The 18,421-nt window shown below is 49.2% G+C and overlaps 1 protein-coding gene across 4 annotated transcripts; it reads left to right on the top strand.

Annotated features, from left to right (window-relative positions):
* Nucleotides 1-2,280: 2,280 nt before the first annotated feature.
* Hpcal4 (hippocalcin like 4) lies at nt 2,281-15,023 on the top strand. 4 transcript variants are annotated; one of them, XM_046418828.2, is made up of 5 exons: nt 2,287-2,421; nt 2,558-2,648; nt 8,433-8,602; nt 8,747-8,962; nt 10,786-15,023. In XM_046418828.2, the coding sequence occupies exons 3-5, from the start codon at nt 8,441-8,443 to the stop codon at nt 10,981-10,983; spliced, it is 576 nt and encodes a 191-aa protein (XP_046274784.1). In that variant the 5' UTR covers nt 2,287-2,421; nt 2,558-2,648; nt 8,433-8,440; the 3' UTR covers nt 10,984-15,023. The 4 variants fall into 4 exon arrangements, with proteins under 4 accessions (XP_046274783.1, XP_046274784.1, XP_046274785.1 ...); XM_046418829.2 differs by having other exon boundaries at nt 2,292-2,421; nt 2,555-2,648; XM_046418827.2 differs by lacking the exon at nt 2,558-2,648 and having other exon boundaries at nt 2,281-2,421.
* The last annotated feature ends 3,398 nt before the right edge of the window (nt 15,024-18,421 follow it).

An 18,421-nucleotide genomic window follows, 5' to 3' on the forward strand; every position in this document is an offset into this window, starting at 1 on the left:
AACAATCAGCATACAATTTTGTTAAGTCAAGAATTTTCACCTTTTTACTTAAAGAACATCTTTTATAGATTCTCTTTGGCATACCCAAAATGCCAGCATCACTACTCTGGTTGCAGCTATTATTAAGTAAAATAAGGATAACTTGAAACCAAGCACTATGATAACTCACTAACTATAACGAACAGGCAGATTGTATATGTAGCATGGATACATTGGACAAAAGGATAATTCTTGTCCAAGGCAGGATGGAGAGATGGAGAGGGATGGCATGAGATTTCATCATGTTACTCAGAACAGAGTACAATTTAAAACTTACAAATTTTTTATTTCTGAAACTTTCTATTTAATATTTTCAGACTATGATTGACTGCAGGTAACTAAAACCACAGAAAGCAAAAACACCAGTAAAGGGGACTACTGTAAAGTTCTAGAATAGCACCTGGCACAAAGTAAGCTCTCAATATGTTGCCTAGTGGTAACATTAGCACCTGCCTCATAGAGGTTCAGTCCCATCTAACTCTGTTCAGTGTGATACTTTCTTTAAACTCCGACTTGAAATTCTTCCCCTATTCCACTGGATCTTCTGTACTAGCTCCCACATTTTGCAGACTAGGAGACCCAGAGTGAGAAAGGTCCTGCTCATGGTCACATATAGAAGCATCTGCAAAAATGGGACTCCAAATTTTAGGGTTTCAGATACTATTTCCAGCAAATGCTGCCTATCCCCACTTCCTTGTGCCTTGTACTATGGTTAACTAAAAGCAGGACAGTTTCTGCCCACCTCTGGGTCCCCAGGGCCCAGAGCAGAGGAGTTGCCTGGAAAGCAAAAGAGGGCTTTCTAACACCTGTCCCTTATAGTCACCAACAAAAGGTACCAGAGAGGTGCCTCCTGTCTGGAGGGGCAGGCCCCTAGCTCCCTGCTAGACTCCAGCGAGGAGCCCCTAAACCCCAGCTAGGGCCCCAGAGAGACCCATAGAGACACATCATGCAGCCAGGAGAATGGGACAGTAAAATCAAGGCAGGAACGGGGCCTATTGGTTCCTCTCCAGCCTGCCTGTCCTGGAGGTTTCTGGATCAGCCCCAGAAACCTCATCTCCACTGGTGACAGGCCTGTCCCCATCCCCCATTGCCCTCCCAATTCTACATTTGCTGCTTGGACAGAAGACCTGCTTCTTAGCATCTGCGATCCCATTCGACCAATCTCCCGGCATCCCGCCCCACTTTTGATAGATCCCTACAAGGCCCTCCCTCGCACGTGGCCCAGCCCAGGCATTTCTGCTCGCCTTTCACCCCCACTTTGGCATAAAAGGGTTCCTTTCTACCTCCTTAAGTTGTGAGCCCTCACACTCCGGTGCTGCCTGAATAGCGTGGCCAGGCTTTGGGGAGACCCCCAAACGCGGGGAGGAGGTGTTCCCGGGGCCCTGAAACCTTCCAGACCCGCTCAGTGTAAACCGCCTCGGGTTTGTGTCAACATCCGAAGCCGGAGACTGGCGGCGGCTGGGGACAGGCTCCATCTAGGGCAGGGAACACCGGAGGGTGGGGAATGCAGGGGTCCTTGAGGTAGGTAGAGGGGTCCTTCTACGAGACAATACGAGAGGCCTTTTGGGGGTCTTCCAGAAATAAGGATAGAGCTTGTCTGAGAAGGGATGGAATTAAGAGCTGCCGAGGTAGTCTAGCTTGGGGACAGGTAGAGGTTGAATATTCACCATCCATACTGCGCTCTGTGCGTACACCTACCCTCCTCTCTGTTTCACGGAGGGAGGAGAGTGGGTTATGGGGGACAGGTGATGCAAAGGCATGAGCTGCTGACCATCCCATCTCTTCTCTCCCCCACCTGTCACTCGGCACTGCTCGTTTTCTCTCTCCAGTTTCGGGTGGGATATGGGGGGGGGTCTCATCTTGTGAGTCATCCCCTCTTCCACCCCCACCCCCGCTGGGGCCCAGGAAGCGAGGGCTTCGAGATTCGGCTGTGGTTCTCTCGTTTCCATAGCAACGGTGCGGTTGTTTTTGTGAATCCACTTCAATTGTCAGTAGTTTTCACCCCAGACTGTGACCCGGGGTCTGAGCCTCAGGGAAGGGGTAAAGATAGGGGTACAGTCCTCCGGCATCCTGGAGACTCCGAGAAGGTCAGCGCTGGCGGGCGGGGCGCGCTTCTGTGGCTGGGCCTCACTGTCCACCCCATCCCCACCTGAAACCCCGCCTGCCATTCGGCCCCGCAGAGCCAATCGACGTCCAAGTTGCCCGGGGTAGGGCGGGGCTTATGCAAATCGTGTCGCCTTCCAGGGGCACATAGTGATACAAGAGCTGGGAGGCGGCTCCGGCGTGGACCTTGGGAAGCCCAGCTGCCCGCCCGCGAGCCAGCCTAGCCTCCGCGGCCCGCCGAGGCTCAGAGCGATCCGGAGACCCGGCGAGCGGCCTCAGGTAACGCGGGTGGGGCCGGGCCCTCTGAGCAACCCCGCTGGGCGGATGCCCTAGACCCCTCCCCCTCCACTCTTCCTCTGCAACCTGTTCTTCTGTCCCCTAATTCTTCTCCCGATCCTGGGTCCTCCATAAGTAGTAGCATCTGGAGGACCGGGAGCAGGGGATCTCCACCTCAGACGCAGTCCTCTGGTGCAAGGAAGGAAGCCGCCTCGTTACCCCCAGCTCAGGTAAGAACATCCATTGCTCTGGCTCCCAGGGCTCACAGGCTCACACATACACCTACCTGGGGGCGTGGGGGTGTGGTGGTGGTGGTGCTAGAGGCACCAGTCACCCTCCTGTTGCCTTTGGAGATGGCTAGTCTGCCTAGCCCCATGGCAACCTCCCACCTCCAGAGAGTCCCCACCAGCTCCTCCGGCAACTCATCGCCCTTCACACCATGGGCTCTGTCCCCAAAGACAGCCCACCTCCACAGGGCGCCCACTCCCTGCTTACATTGTCACCACTTCCCATCCCTCAAGCTGACAGCTCCCAGCATACCTGAAGGAGAGAAGAAGCACCCTCCCACCCAGACATTCTCTCAGCAGCCCACCTCCAGTGGTCCCCAGTACTAGGCAGAAGTCCCCATATTTGGTCTCTTTTTTCTGGATGGAGGATGAACCAGGGATGCCACCCCACAGTAGACTATCCTTACCCTGTCACTGGCTGCCAAGGCTTCAGCTTCCATACTTCCTTCTCCTCTCACCCCTCACAACCAAAGAACCAAGTCCTCTCATTCCACCTCTCAAATATCTAATCTGTATCTCTCTAGCCTTCCTAAGCCTTGTTGCTCCCTCTCTTGTCTTCCTGCCATTCTTCAGGGACCATGCCAAAATTCCATGTGCACTGTGTCATTCCTTTCCCTAAGGTGGCTTGAACCTGGAAGGCAGAAGAGCTAGGTGCAAATCTTGCCTTTGCCTCAGTGGTTATTTGACCCTGGTCAAGTCACTTTACTCTCTGATCTTTGGTAGAATGGTAAGGTGGCAGACACAGGATAGATGATCTTGAATAGCCTTCCAGCACTGACACATTCTGGTTCTATGGCTGATTATGGGAAAATAGGGCTCTGAACCATAAGGATATTTCACAAAGGAGGCCTGGACAACTTCAGTCCTCGCTGAAGGGACATTACTTCTTACCCAGGCCTAGATACAGGCCACCTCCTTCAGGCCCCTTCTCTTAGGGAGTCTCTCCTAGACTACTAGTCCACCCTGATTTGGACAGCTCCAAATAGGAGGTGACCAATAGAGCTCACCCTTTATTTTTCACACCCTGCCTCTCATGAAGAAAGAGAGGGAGAAGACCTGGCAGCAGCTGTTATTGCTGCTGCTTGAAGAAGAGCAAAGGGAGGAGAGCAAAGAGAAAATTTCCTGACCAGGGAGCTGTTGTCACCATAGCAACCGCCTCAGCACCAGCTTCTCTGAAGCTGGGCGAGGGTGTGGGATTATTGCCTCCTTCAGTCCCTCCCACCCTCACTGCCACCTCTCCACTCGAAGCCCATAACCCTGAGCCCTCTAGAAGAAACCTCTAAGCACAGAGGAGCAACAGTTTTGTGTTTGGGGGCAGTGCCAGCTTCTCAGCTGGAGCACAGCTCTCCAGAGGCCATGGCTCCAACAGAATATGCCCCAAGCTAGGTTCTGGCCTTTGCTTTGCTGCTGATGGGCTCTAGTTGACCTTGGATGAACCCTTCCTTTCCCTGGCTCTGGGTTCCATTGTCTCTAAAGTGGGTACCATAGAAAAAGCACAGGTAAACAAGACAATGTATTGGGGCTGGGAATATAGCTCAGTTGGTAGAGTGCTTGCCGTGCATGCACAAGGCCCTGGATTTGATCCCCAGCACCCCTCCCCCCAAAAAAAGACAGTGTGACATAGTTACAAGGAAGAAAGGGGCTCTGCTCTTCTCACATAATCTACTAAGAGATGTTCATTGAACATGGCTGAGTCCTGGGCAGTGCCTCCAAGCCTCTGCAGGGTGCTACATATATGCATATCGGACAGAGAACTGCGGGGGAGAGGTATAAGAGGGCAGATTCAGGAACAATGGGAAGAGCACTTTTCTCAGTAACCAAGCTTTTCAAAAGTGGTCTGGGTCCTACTGTGTAGGGATAAGCTCCTTACCATTGAGCAAAAGTCCTGGGGAACTTTTCCTGGCTCAGGAAAGGCCTCCCCTGGAATCCTTGAGCACCAGGTGAGGTCTCTGCTACAGAGTCATAGGGCGCACAGTCTTTTGGTACCCAGAGTGCTGAGCCTGTGCTGCTGCCTACCCACTGTCCAGGATGGAAAAGGATAATCATCAGGAATTGGGCCCTGAAGGCTGACTGTAGCTTTGTGTCAGCCCAGAAGAGAAAAAGGATGGTGGAGGAAAGGAAATTAGCCAAACAAATAGGTGAGGTCTATTCTGTCTGTGAGAAGTCTGGCTTGAGAGTATGTGGCAGTGAGGGGAGCAATGGGAGGTAAGGTGAGATAGGTGAGCATCCTGAAACCAGATTTTAGAAGATTCTGGAGTTTCAAAGGGCCAACGAACATGGCTGCCTCTGCCCTTATTGTAACTCAGGGGCTGGGTGTACTTCCTCAGAACAGAAGAGTCAGAGGGAAGGCACTTCCTGTGAGGCAGGTGAACCCCTTGGGCATGGGCCTGGCTTGGCATGTGGAACACCATCTGGATTTCTGCCCCTGGACATGGATAGTGAATGTTTCGGGAGTGTTTCAAAGAAAGAAACCAGCCTGAGGCAAGAGAATTGCAAGTACAAAGCCAGCCTCTGGAACTTAGCGAAACCCTAAGCAACTTAGCAAGATCCTGCCTCAAAATAAAAGTAATAAGCCTGGGGATGTGGCTCAGTGGTTAATCACACTTAGGTTCAATCCCCAGTACCAATAATAATAAGAATAAACCACAGAGCCAGGTGCAGTGGTGCATGCCTGCAATCCCAATTACTTGTGAGGCTGAGTCAGTAGGATTGCAAGTTTGAGGCCAACCTGGGCAATTTAGCAAGAGCCTTTCTCAAAATAAAAATTAAAGAAGGTTGTAGATGAACCTCAGTCCTTACATGGTTCACAGGAGTCCCTGGGTTCAACTCCCAACACATAAAGGGGTGGGGAGGGAGAAAGGAAGGAAGGAAGAGGACTTGATGGCAAATTTGATCTGGGTTTGAAAAGAAAGAGGGAAAAACTGAAATAGTTTTACAGGTCATGGTCCCCCCACCTCTGCCAACCCCAGGAATGAGGAGAGAGAACAGATTCAATTGAGAGGATAAATAGTCCCAAGTCCAGGGTGAGTTTGGCTATAGACAGATTGACTCAGAAATGCTGGGGGAATCAACTCTAGTGTGGATATTTCCTGGGTATCAGAGACTATGGCCTGGAGTTCAGGCAAGATGGTCTCACTGAGGCAAAAGGAAGATCAGAGTGGATTTTTCCAGAAGCCAGGTAGGGGTGGAGAAAGTCTGAGCTGAGCACAATTAGCCATGATGTATGGAGGATGGTACAGGCAGGTGGCAAGGATTCAGCTTGGGCGCTGACCTGCTGGGTAACCCTGAGCCAGTTTTTCCCTCTCACTTGATTTCAGTTTTCACTAAAATAAGGGGATGAGCTTAAAGGATGATCGCCAGCTTTCATCTTCTGACCAAGAAGAGCAAAGGAGAGGAGCAGAAATAAAGGAAGAATCCTGGTCCTCATTGGGTCTGGGACCCAGTAGAGGCAAAGAGGAGACAGAACTGTGGGAAATATAGCGCAAGGCAGGGAGGAGAAAGAGGGCAGCAGGTGAGGGCCACACAGGCACCAGGACACACACAGAGACATGTGTGCTCTGACAGATTTGCAGCCTGATACAATGACATCCTCCCACGTACCTACTCAGCCCCTCACGCAGACACTCAGACACATGCCACAGAAGACAATGGAGAAAAGCTGTGCCTCCCCCAACAGACACCTCTGTCTCTGGGTTCTCCAGCTTCCTTGCTGATACCCTGAGACTACAGAATCTTTGGACTGGGGAGGGGGCAGCTAAGTATGAACTCTGCCTCCTTTTGCCCATGAGTGTCCCAGAAGCACCCTTGTCTCTGGCCCCAATGCAGCTCTTTAGGACCTCATAGACCCAGGTTCCTGAAGATGGTGTGCCTCACCCCCCTCTCTCACCCTATGCAGCTTTTTACTGCATAGGACTCCTCATTCTCTGGGGGTGGTAGGTGGGGAAGGATGTTGCCACTTTTATTGCTCCCTGATCTTCCTCATGGCCCAGCGGGGGAACCTGGGGCCCAGAGATATCCTGTAACTAGCTTAAGGTTACACAGCAAAGGAGGTTGGGGGGGAACATACCAAACTCAGATCAGGTGGCTGACAGCCTGGCTTCCCTCCAGAGAGACTCTAAGCAGGTCAAAATTACCTCCCAGGTTTTTTTTTTTTTTTTAATTTTCTTAGTTGTAGATGGGCATAGTACCATAATTTTATTTGTTGATTTATTTTTTATGCAGTGCCGCAGATTGAACCCAGTGCCTCACACATGCTACACAAGTGCTCTACCATGGAGCTACATCCCAAGACCCAACCTCCCAGATTGTGTCCTGGGAAACCCAGGTTCTGAGGGACATTTCTCCCATGGGAGTCAGATAGGAGTGCCCACCCACACTTCAGGGCCTGGCTACCCTCTACAAATGCTTTCCCTTGTACAGGTCACTAGAGGGGCTCCCATCCCAGTGTGGGATGGATTTGATCCTCCCCAAGCCTGCTTCTCAACAAAACACCTCCATCTATTCAGTCCCAAATGTGAGCATTTGCCTTAATGCTTTCTGTGCCCTTCTTACTCCTCCATTCAACCAGTCACCAAGCCCTGCCAATGTCCCCTTCTGACATCTCCTGATTCATCCACATGTCTCCACAGCGCCTGCCCTAGCATAATTATGTCACCTAAACTGTGTGGCAGGCCCCCCCCTGCTCTACCTACCCCCATCCTAAGTTATTTTGCATACTATAGCCAAAGAAAAATTCCAAAATGCATCCCTTCTTTCTAGATCCTCAGCACGTGGCATATTGAAACATCTTTTAAGTGTTGTTAGTTTCAAAGTCCTTGGTTTTAAAGCCCCAGGTTCTGTTTCCTATAGGTAAAGTCAAATTCCTTGACATGGGTTGAAAGCCCCAGTCTTCTACCCAATTAACCCAATTATGAGTTATTGAAGGCTTGTATTGTGTTTATCTCCCTCCCTAGCACAAGGCCTAGCACACATAGTCAGCCTCAAAAAGTGCTATGGGAATGAATGGGTTAATGAAAATTGATGTAATCAGGGTCATCAATGCTCCAGGCTAAGATTTTCTATTTGTACACAGGAAAGAGGAAGAGAAGCTTCCTGCTAGGGTGGCCCAGGAAGGCCTTGAGAAAGAACTTGTGAGACAGAGCCAGGGGGTCACACTAGGAACCTGCCTCAGGTCCCTGGTAGGACAGCAGCCTGCCAAGGAGGGAGGGGACTGAGTGCAGAAAGCTCTGAATAGGAGGGAGAGGAGTTGGGGCTTTATGCTACAGGTGTGGGGAGCTGTAGAAAGTGGAAGAGGAGAGGATGAAAATTGTGGCTTGCGGCAGGACAGCCAGCTGTGAACGGGAAGGCTATGGACCCCCTATGAGGAAGGCCTACTCTGGGATGCAGGATGTTATGGGGAGAAAGGAGGTCCTGTTATGGGGAAGTGTCCCAAAGGGAAAAAACCCTTCCATGTAGGGGGAGAAGAGATCACTGTGGGGGTGGGGAAGAAGGGAGGGTGGCTTCCTGTAGGAGGGGTGGGTGAAGAACAGCCTGCTGTACCCAGGTGGGGCTTGCTGAGCTGGGTAGACAGAGGAGGGGACCTGTGTGAAAGGAGAGATCCTGGCCATGGAAAGGTCAGATCTTTATGGGAGGGAATGGGGTGCAGAAAGGTGTTGAAGGGGACTTGGGGACCACTCCCGAGGCGAGACTCTTGCTCTGGACTAAGTTGAGGGAGCCCTCTGTCCCCAGGCCCCGCCATGGGGAAGACCAACAGCAAGCTGGCCCCGGAGGTGCTGGAGGACCTGGTTCAGAACACGGAGTTCAGTGAGCAGGAGCTGAAGCAGTGGTACAAGGGCTTCCTGAAGGACTGCCCCAGCGGCATCCTCAACCTGGAGGAGTTCCAGCAGCTCTACATCAAGGTGGGGCGGGGCGCGGTGTCCGGGTACCCAGTTGGAGTACCCAGCTGGAGGAGGATAGGGCGCCCCAGGAGGGTAGAGGCGGTTGGGGGGGGAGGTGGTGGCGAGGCTGCCGCTGCGCCCCAACCCCTCCCACTGGCTCCACAGTTCTTCCCCTACGGCGACGCCTCCAAATTTGCTCAGCACGCCTTCCGCACCTTCGACAAGAATGGCGATGGCACCATTGACTTCCGGGAGTTCATCTGCGCCCTGTCGGTCACCTCCCGCGGCAGCTTTGAGCAAAAGCTCAACTGGGCCTTTGAGATGTACGACCTGGACGGCGACGGGCGCATCACGCGCCTGGAGATGCTGGAGATCATCGAGGTGCGCTGGGAAGGGCTAGGCCTGGCGGGCCCGGTGGGCGTCCCTGACTCAGTGTCCCTAGGCTTCTCCTGCCATCCTCCCTTAGGCCTCGCTGCTGGGTTCCCAGCTCGCTCATACCTGCTTCTCAGGATCGGGTCTTGATAGGGTAGATGTTGTCAGAATCTCCGTTTTACAGAGGAGGAAAACGAAGCAAGTAGCAGTTCCTGATTCAAATCCAGAGTACCTGGCTCCAGAGCCTAATTAATTCTATTGATTGACTGATTGTACCAAGGATTGAATCCAGGGATGCTTAACCCCTGAGCCACATCCCCAGACCTTTTTATTTTTTGAGACAGGGTCTTGCTAAATTTCTTAAATTACTGAGGCTGGCTTTGAGCTTGAGATCCTCCGGCCTCAGCCTTCTGAGTCTCTGGGATTACCGGTGTGTGCCATAACGGCTGTTCAGAGCCTAAATTCTTAACTCATTTATTCTTTCAACAAATAAATATTGAGTATCACCAGCAGCAGGGCACTGTTCATGGGAGATTCCTTCTAGAGAACTAAGTCCTCTAGAGAACTTAGAGAAATATATCAATAAACTTGTGTTGGTCCGGCAGCAAGTGCTGTGAAGGGAATAATCAAAGTAAGGGGAGAGAACAATGGAGGAAAAGTGATTTTACATCAGGTGAAAAGTGAGCAGCAACTTGAATAAGGCAAGGGAGCAGAAGGAAAATAAATGTAGGTGAGATGGTGTTTGCAAGGCTCAAGGAGGAGCAGGAGGCTGAATCCTTGGAGAGGAGTGGAGTGGAGAGTGATAGGAAAGTGGTCTGATAGGGAGCCAGGAGTAACTCATCCTGTCAGGTGGGTGTGGAGGATAGACCATGACAGGCAGGGAACAGCAGAAGCAGGGAGACCACGTAAGAGCTTTTCACAGTAGTCAAAAGCTGGTGTAGGCTGCAATCATCAAGGAGCTGGGAAAGTGGAAGGAAACGGATGGATGGATATGGGATCTACTGCAAAATTAGAGGCCCACAAGGTTTGCTGAAGGGTGTGTCCATGGGGTGTGAGAAGGAGGGGAATCAAGAATGGCATCAAAGTTTTTGCTCTAACAGCTGGCGGAGTGAAGTTGCCACTTACGGAGATAGGGAACGCTGAGGAAGAACAGGCAGAGGGGTGAAGAGTTGGGTTTGAGACATGCTTGATTTAAGGTTTTTTTTTTTTTGAGAGAGAGAGAGAATTTTTTTTTTTGAGAGAGAGAGAGAGATAGAGAGAGAGAATTTTTTAATATTTATTTTTTAGTTATCGGCGGACACAACATCTTTGTTTGCATGTGGTGCTGAGGATCGAACCCGGGCCGCATGCATGCCAGGCGAGCGCGCTACCGCTTGAGCCACATCCCCAGCCCGAGAATTTTTTTAATATTTATTTTTTTTAGTTTTCGGTGGACACAACATCTTTATTTTATTTTTATGTAGTGCTGAGGATCGAACCCAGTGCTCCGCGCATGCCAGGCAAGCGAGTTACCGCTTGAGCCACATCTCCAGCCTTTGAGGTGTCTTTTTAAAAAATACTTATTTATTTATTTTAGTTTTAGGTGGACACAATACCTTTATTTTTATGTGGTGCTGAGGATTGAACCCAGTGCCTCACGTGTGCTAGGCGAGCGCACTACCACTTGAGCCACAACCCCAGCCCCAATTTGAGGTATCTTAATGACCATATATCACCTCCCAGTATCCTCGCTCCCTCCCGGTATTCTCCCTCCCTTTCTGCAAATGCCTTTTATTTACTCTCGGCCCTCCCTCCCTCTGTGGGTGTTCACACCTCCCTCTTTGCTCCGCCAGGCTATCTATAAGATGGTGGGCACCGTGATCATGATGCGCATGAACCAGGATGGGCTCACACCCCAGCAGCGCGTGGACAAGATTTTCAAGAAGATGGACCAGGATAAGGACGACCATATTACACTGGAGGAGTTCAAGGAGGCAGCCAAAAGCGACCCATCCATTGTGTTGCTGCTGCAGTGTGACATGCAGAAGTAGAGGCTGGTGAGGGGGCAGGACCCCTGGCCAAGAGGGGCATGCCATCTCCCAACCTGGTGACCTCTCTGGCTGGCCCTTCCCCAGGGAAAGGGATACTCCAGCCTCACTTTCTGGCCCACTCACTCCTCTGCCCAAGCCCTTCTTCCCCAGTCAGGTTCCTTGAAGGATCACCTTACCCCCCAAAAGAAACAGGTCCTCGGGTGTATTGTTATCTAGCCTCACCCCTAGCCTTGGCCCAGAACCAACATCAGTTGGGCACAGGGGAGTTGGCTTTGCCCTATGAGGCTTGGTTAAGGAGGGGTGCTGGGGTACTCTTTGAAATCTTATTGTTTCTGGGCTTATGCTTTATAAAATGTGGGTCCCACAGGCCCCAGTCAAAGGGTCAGATTGGATCTGTCCTTTCCGAAGGACCCAGATTCCTTAAAGGTAGTCTCTACCCTACCCCCTCAACTCTACCTGACCCCTCTGGCCCCAGTCCTTTCTTCCCCTGATGTTTATTGAACATTTGTTCAGTGCCATGCACCTTTAGGTGCTAAGAATATGGTAGTTTACAAGACACAGTCTGTACCCTCTGAAAGCTCCTAGCTGGCAATGGGGCATCCTTCAGTGGTCAGGGTCTCAAACAGGAGTGTCAGACATATCTGAGGAGAGGTACAGGAATGCCGGCTAGCTTGAGAGGAGCTGTTGCAGCTTCTAACTAGCTCCATCCAAAGCTGCAGAAGGCTGAAATGAAAAGCACTTAGATGTTTAGGAGCCATGTGAGTGGAAGTTTTAAGGAAAATGAAAATTTATGTAATACTTATTTTTTTAGTACCCTTTAAAAGAGCTAAAGTCATTTTATTAGGTTAGGATATTAAAGATACTCTATATTACTTGGTTTCTTATAAAACGATTAAATGATTATAGATAATGCTAATTTTCAGGGGGAAAAAAGTTGAGATAAAAGGGGAAAATACCACCAGACTTAACAGACAACCCTTTTCTTTGTCAGGCTGAGTCCTGAGCTGTCACCATCAGCAGTTTTTGCTGCTTCCACTGCTTCTTTTTAAATGAACTTTTTTTTTGATTGAACAAGTGAACAAGTAACTCTTTGTTGCCCACTGACTCTGGTTGGGTTCTGGCTTCAGAGAGAGAAATGATGGGTGTGCCAAGAGTGAGACAAGTGTGCATCCCACATCATGGAGGCTTGTTTCTGAATTTGGTTTAGTTTCAGAGATGGCCTTGTTCTTTCACTGCCTTCTATGCAGGAGAAGTGACCACCTGGCCACTGTTTAGGCTTCCAGGCTGCATTTGTGGACCAAATGCCTAAAGGTGTGCTGGGCATGCTCCATTTGAAAGGTTTTTTCTAACTCTCAATCCTAGATCTGCCAGGTAAATTCACCCCTTCCCAAGCGCAAAGGCTTTGCTTTCTGATTTTGAATCCGTGAGATATACAGCTGCATGCTTTGACAGCAAGAAAAATTCTTCTTGCTTCTTCATCAAGTCGTTCATTTTACTGTACTTGTGATCAGAAATTATCTTTGATGTGCAGTGACAGTTGACTTCCTCTTGAACTGCTGGTGAAAACAGTCTAGTATTCAGGTGCTGCCAGCCTAGGGTGGGAGTAGGGAATGATTGCAGTGCCAGCACGCGTGATGGCAGAGTTTGCATCTACAGGAAATAGATGCAGTTCGCCTCTCACTTCTGAGCACTCACCTGTCCTTCCTCTCTACAGGTGGAAACTCTTGGGGATACAAGAGTTTCAGTAATCCCAAGCTCTGTTGGATCTTTCTTTATGTGGCCCTTTGAAGTAACAGGACCACTGGGTTGCCACTCTCTTTCTATCCTGCCGACCACCAAGCGGAAAGATGAGGCTAGGGAATTCACATTGTTAAGCAGTAACTAGGAGGTACTTATCCTGCAATGCCTCCAAGGATGTTCCATTGTTTTCAGGAGCTGAATAGGTGTACCTTGTGCTGTCAGTCAGCAAGCCAGATACAGAATGCTTAACAGCCTGGCTCAGCTGGGACCTGAATCTCTGGTGGAAGGCTTTTTGCTAAGTGAAATTCTTTCTCACCAAAATGTTGAATCTAACCTAACTCAAAATCACACGGAATTCCATGGCTTTTAAAGGCTTTTCAACAAACCCGTCTCATTTTATCTTCATAATCTATGGAGATTATGAAGAATGAATTTTCATTCCCTTTCTTCAGACTTAGAAGCTGAGGTTTAGTGAAAGGGAGTCTCTTGTGCAAGAGCACAGTCAGGAGGTTCCACAGTGTCAAAACTTGAACCCACGGCTCTCTAAGAGCAAAGAGACTCTTCTCTTCCCTGCTTATTCCTGTATCTGATTTGTGTGGAGGTTGACTCTGGAGCAAGCCAAGTTGGCTTTTGTCCTTTATAAGCTTCCTGATAAGAAGTTTCTAAGGGTGTGGTCTTCCAAAAAGAAACAGAAGTTTGAAGTCCCTATATTTTCAAGAATCTTGTTTTCTGTTACTGGGCAGTTCTGCTAATGGACCAATGCTATCCTGGGATGCCTCTGACCTAGAACCCTGGAAGCATCTTACATTGTCTTCTTCCCTGAGAGAACTGTTCCCCACCCACCAAGCTGGTGGGCAAGTCCTACCCATGAGAGCAGATTTGATCATTCCAGTTTTCTGGATGCATACCCATGGGTGATATTTGCTGGTCAGGCCAAGGGTTTTCAGATAGCCCAACAGAGTGAACATAATGCCAGGCCAGAAACTGGCACCTCCATCTTGCTGATGGGAGGAGCCATGGGCAGGCCAGACCTTGCTCCCACACTCTTCTAGGTATCTCAAGGACTGTGTACCCAGGAGCCCATGTGGTAGAGCACTGGCCCCGCCTTAAGAACAGAAGCAGGTATCCTATTGCTGCCTCAGCTTTAGAGGGACTTGCCACTAAGCACAAAGTTAGCAGAGATTTATATCTGACTTGCACAGACACAAAAGTATACAGACAGGGGCTGGGGCTGTAGCTCAGTGGTAGAACACTTGCCTAGCGTGTGTGAGGCACTGGGTTTGATTCTCAGCACTGCATACAAATAAATAAAAATAAAGGTCCATTGACCACTAAAAAAAAATTTAAAAATCATACAGACAGTTAAAACATTAATATAGCCAAACTATCCTTTGCAATTCGATGTCTTATAGCAACTTTGTGAATTACAAGTTTCCAGAATCTTTCTTCTCACATTTTCTGTCCTTGTTCATTCATCCTTTTAGGCTAATCAATAAGCACCTTATTTCTTATCTTTAAGATCATCAGCATGGGCTACTTTAGATGACCATCCCAGTCCTTAGAGCATAGTTAGGATTATTTAACTTACCTTTAAATCAAAAGTTAAGAAAAAGTAAGTTTAAAAGCAAAGGCACTGAATCTTTTCTTGACAATGGCAGAGTCCCTAGAGGTGAAAATTCATCCTGTTGCAGACAGAGAGAAAAGGTAGGGTAGGGTGGAAGGAGAAAGGAAAGAGAAAGGGAGAAGCTGGTATTCCTAGGCAGGGTAGTAAGCTGACACTGTAAATATCTTTACACAAAAATTTATTAAAGCAACAAATATTTCCTTAAGATACACCCTGGGTGAGGCTTTGTGTTGACTTTAGAAATCACTATTGAGGCAAGAATACATTTCTTGCATATTTCATTCATCGCTCTTGAAAAATGACATAATTCAAATCCTAAATTTAAAAGTCTTCAAAACATATGGAATTTTCTTTCTGATATTTTCAGGGTTTCCTTTCTGCCTTTGCCAGGATGTAGGCAGGGTATGGCCTCACTGGGTGTATGGCCCTCTGTGCTTGGTGGACACTGGCCAGGCTCACGGTCTGCTAAGCAGCGGCAGTGAGGAGGACTGGGGAATAGAGGGGCTGTGTGGCAGAGAGGGGACCCCAGCTCACCATGAGCTCCCAGTGTAACCCCTGTCTATAGAGTGTTGCTTCTGGCTGCACCCTCAGTGACTGTCCCCACTGGTCGACCCTGTGCTGTGTGGTGTGTCTTTTTCCCACTGATAATGAATAAAAGGCGTGACTGTGCAGAGAACTCCTGCTCTTCCCTACCCTGGGCTAGGGCTGGGGTGAAGGGGAAGGGAGAGAGGGGCCCACGGAAGTTCACGGTGGGGCCATCAGGAATGTGACTGGGATCAAAGTCATTCTGGCAGGAACTCTGATCACATGGCACAGGAACCCACTTGAGCTGTTTCAAAGAAAGAGGAGAGATGATGACAAGCAACCCTAAAGATGGAAAATCAAGAATGGTTGAGCCTCAAGAGAAAGGAAACTGGCAACTGGGCCTCTCCCTCCTCAGCTCTGGGTTCTGGGGCTCTTGCCCCCTGGGCAATATTTGCATCTTGCTCTTTTCAGAGGCTTCTCTTCAGACTTCCTTGAATTCTCTTCACAAACGGATATCAACTCCGTGTCAGGACTTACCTGATATCCAACTCAGTGTCAGGACTTACCTGATATTACTGATATCTCCCTTGTGTGTCTGTTCAATCCAAAGAATCTGCTTGGTTCAGCTCAGCTTTTAGGGGATCCCATAAGTCAGGTGTCTTCTGAGATCAGACTGGACACTGATGTGTGGGACCTGTGAGCAGAACAGCTCCCCAGAAGGAAGCCAAAGGTAGCCCATACCAGGAATTGGTTTCTCTCTCTGTCCAGTAGAAGGCATCATAAGAGCAGAAATGAGTGGATAGTGGGAAGAAAGAAAGGCTCAGAGCCAGGGTGACAATTGGTCCATATTAAGAAAAGGGACCCTCTCAGAGAGGAAACAGCCCCATGAGTATGCAGCCAGGCAGTGATGGGCTGATTAGAAAAAATACCCCTTTTCACAAATACGGCCCTGTCATGACAAGGCATGCAGCACAGCAAATGAAGCTAAGCTGAACCCCCACCTGCCCTGCTGTGTAGTGCAAAGCTTCTCCATTAATTACAGTCCTGAGACCCTCCCTAAGCTAGCCCAGGTATGGCGGGAGTAGGGTGGGGGTTGGCAGTCAAGCTCCCCTCTCAGCACACCCCAACAGTCAGAGAGGCACTAGTCTCTGAAGGGAATTGGGGGCAGTGGCAGCTGGAGGTACCTGTTTCCTTCTTCTATGCTCAATTGCTTTTACAAGGGTTTCTTCAAGGACACTTGGAGGGGGAGCTCCCTTGGCAGGAAGCAATTAGGACAGAGGAAGGAGGGTGACCTGGCCTCGGGGTATCCATGAACCTGAAGAGGTGATTCAGAAGTCTGGGAACTTGGGACAGTTATTTCCAGCTGAAACCATGCTGGGGGGATGGGAAGTGCTATCCCCTGCCAGCATTGGGGTATAAATGTCCTGAGTTACCTTCTCCCCAAATCCCTCATAGTTTCTTACCCACCAGTCTTGCCTTGCTACTTTCTGTCTTGCCCTCTTCATCATCTAGCTGCCACTGAGAAACCAGAATAATCTTCTTAAAACACACATCTGGCCATGTAGGATACCCACATTAATGTCCCTCAAGGTCCTGTGTGGTTTGCCACCAGCTGATCTCAGAAGACTTGTTCTTTGTCTCATTTCCCTCTCCTGTTCCCTGCACTTAAGCCACCCCGAACTGTCCTCCCCCATTCTCCTAAGGGGGATAGGGGGAAGTCTCTTAGGCCTCTGTGCAAGTACACATCATCTCCTCTCTCTGGGCCACCCATTCCTCAGCCTTAAGGATATCCTCCTGTGAAGCCCTCCTACCTCCCAACAATGGCCCCTCGTGTACACAGTCCATCATAATCCACAAACCTTCCCATGTGGTTCTCTGTGAGCTGAGCCAAGCACATTCAAGCCTTCATTTTAAAAAACAAAACAAGGAATCTGGGACTTCAACTTGGACCTCCTGACATCAAGGCCACTGCTTATTGTGCTTTCTTAGCCATGGGAATAAACCCAGTTCAGAATGTGAAAGAGAGGTAGCAAACCCTGAGCTCTGAGCTTCAGAGGAGGAAGAGTCTTGCCCAATGGTGGTATGAGGATAGGTAAGAGCAAAGGGGGGAGATGGTTTCATGGAAGAGGCAGCATCTGCCCAGGAGTCTTCCTCAGTTCTAGCCAACAAGACCAGGCAAGCTGGGCAGGGGTGCTCAAAGGGGTCTGTTCACAACTTATTCCCTCCCCAGAGGGAAAGTACTGATTGAAGTCCAGAGATACAGAGCCAGGGAATCCCTGTACTCAGCCAGCTATCAGGGAGTGAGAGGCAAGCCAGATAGGATGGTCAGATCCCCAGAAAAGTGGCAAGAACAGTTGAGGACCAACGTCTATAACCCTTCCAAGGGTCTAGGAAAATTCTTAAAGGGACTGAACCATGAATTGGGGCAGGATCCTTGATGGCAAGGAACAGAGCCTTACTCAGGTCAGCATGAGTAAAGAGGAGTGGATTAGTTAGGTCTTTTGGTTACAAGTGAACAAAATCCAACATAAACAAGTTTATGCAAAAAGAGACTTGTTGACTCATGTAATTGGGAAGTTCTGGCCCTGCTGGATCCAGAAACTCTGTATTACACCCTTTCTTATTTCCTGCTTCTGCTTTTCTCAATCTCTGTGACCTCACTGTCCTTCCAGATGGGCTTTTTTTATGTTCTTTCACCTGCCACAGGAAAAGATGAGTGTACAGCTCATATCCCAAATTAATAACCCCAGAGGGAAAAAAGAGCCAAATCTCCCAACATCCATATATGAAGGCCCAAAAGGGGTCACAAGGTCATCCCTGGATCAGTCACTGTGTGCAGGCAAACAATGGTCAAGTCTTTGGCACATGTTACTCCTTGTCTGGAGGCAAGTCTTATTATTAGAGGAAGCTTGGAAAGGTGGCTTGGTAAAACAACACCAGTGGCCACCAACTTTCTTCTTTGGTTGAAGCAATGTGGAGAATCCCTTGGAAATTTGGGGATGGGCACCTAGCCGGTCCTCCTCTGGGACTTGGGAAATTGTCAGGACCAGAGGCGGTGGCTAACTCTAAGCATTTCTGCTGCCCTCTGCATATGTTTTCCCAACTTTATCTGCTGGTTGGTTCACTCTGCTCATAGAGACTTTCTACCCCCATCCCTCTAACTTTACATATACTTACAGCTTGCTGAGGCTCATCTGAGTCTCTTGGGAACCAACTATATTTCACAGCATCCTCAATCATTCCTGAGTTCCTTTTTTCAATTCCAAATTCCCCAGAAAGAGGAATTGACTCGCCCAGCTCATCTTTTCAAGTCAATCATATAGGTCAAAATCACTGGGCAGCATGGGGTTGGTTTACTTTTGTGTCAAGTGCTCATCTTCATCCAAATAACCACAACCACTCTATACATTCTTCCTAAGTGACTTCATCTTTCTCCATGAAGATATTGGATGTCTTCCCAGATTTTATTTTTCTTTCTTTTTGTTTTGTACCAGGGATTAAATCCAGGGGCACATAACAACTGAGCCATATCCCCAGCCCTTTTTATTT

Source organism: Marmota monax, unplaced genomic scaffold (assembly GCF_021218885.2).
Source record: "Marmota monax isolate L192 unplaced genomic scaffold, Marmota_monax_Labrador192_F-V1.1 WCK01_AAM20220418_F8-fsc00008, whole genome shotgun sequence".
NCBI classification, from domain to species: domain Eukaryota; kingdom Metazoa; phylum Chordata; class Mammalia; order Rodentia; family Sciuridae; genus Marmota; species Marmota monax.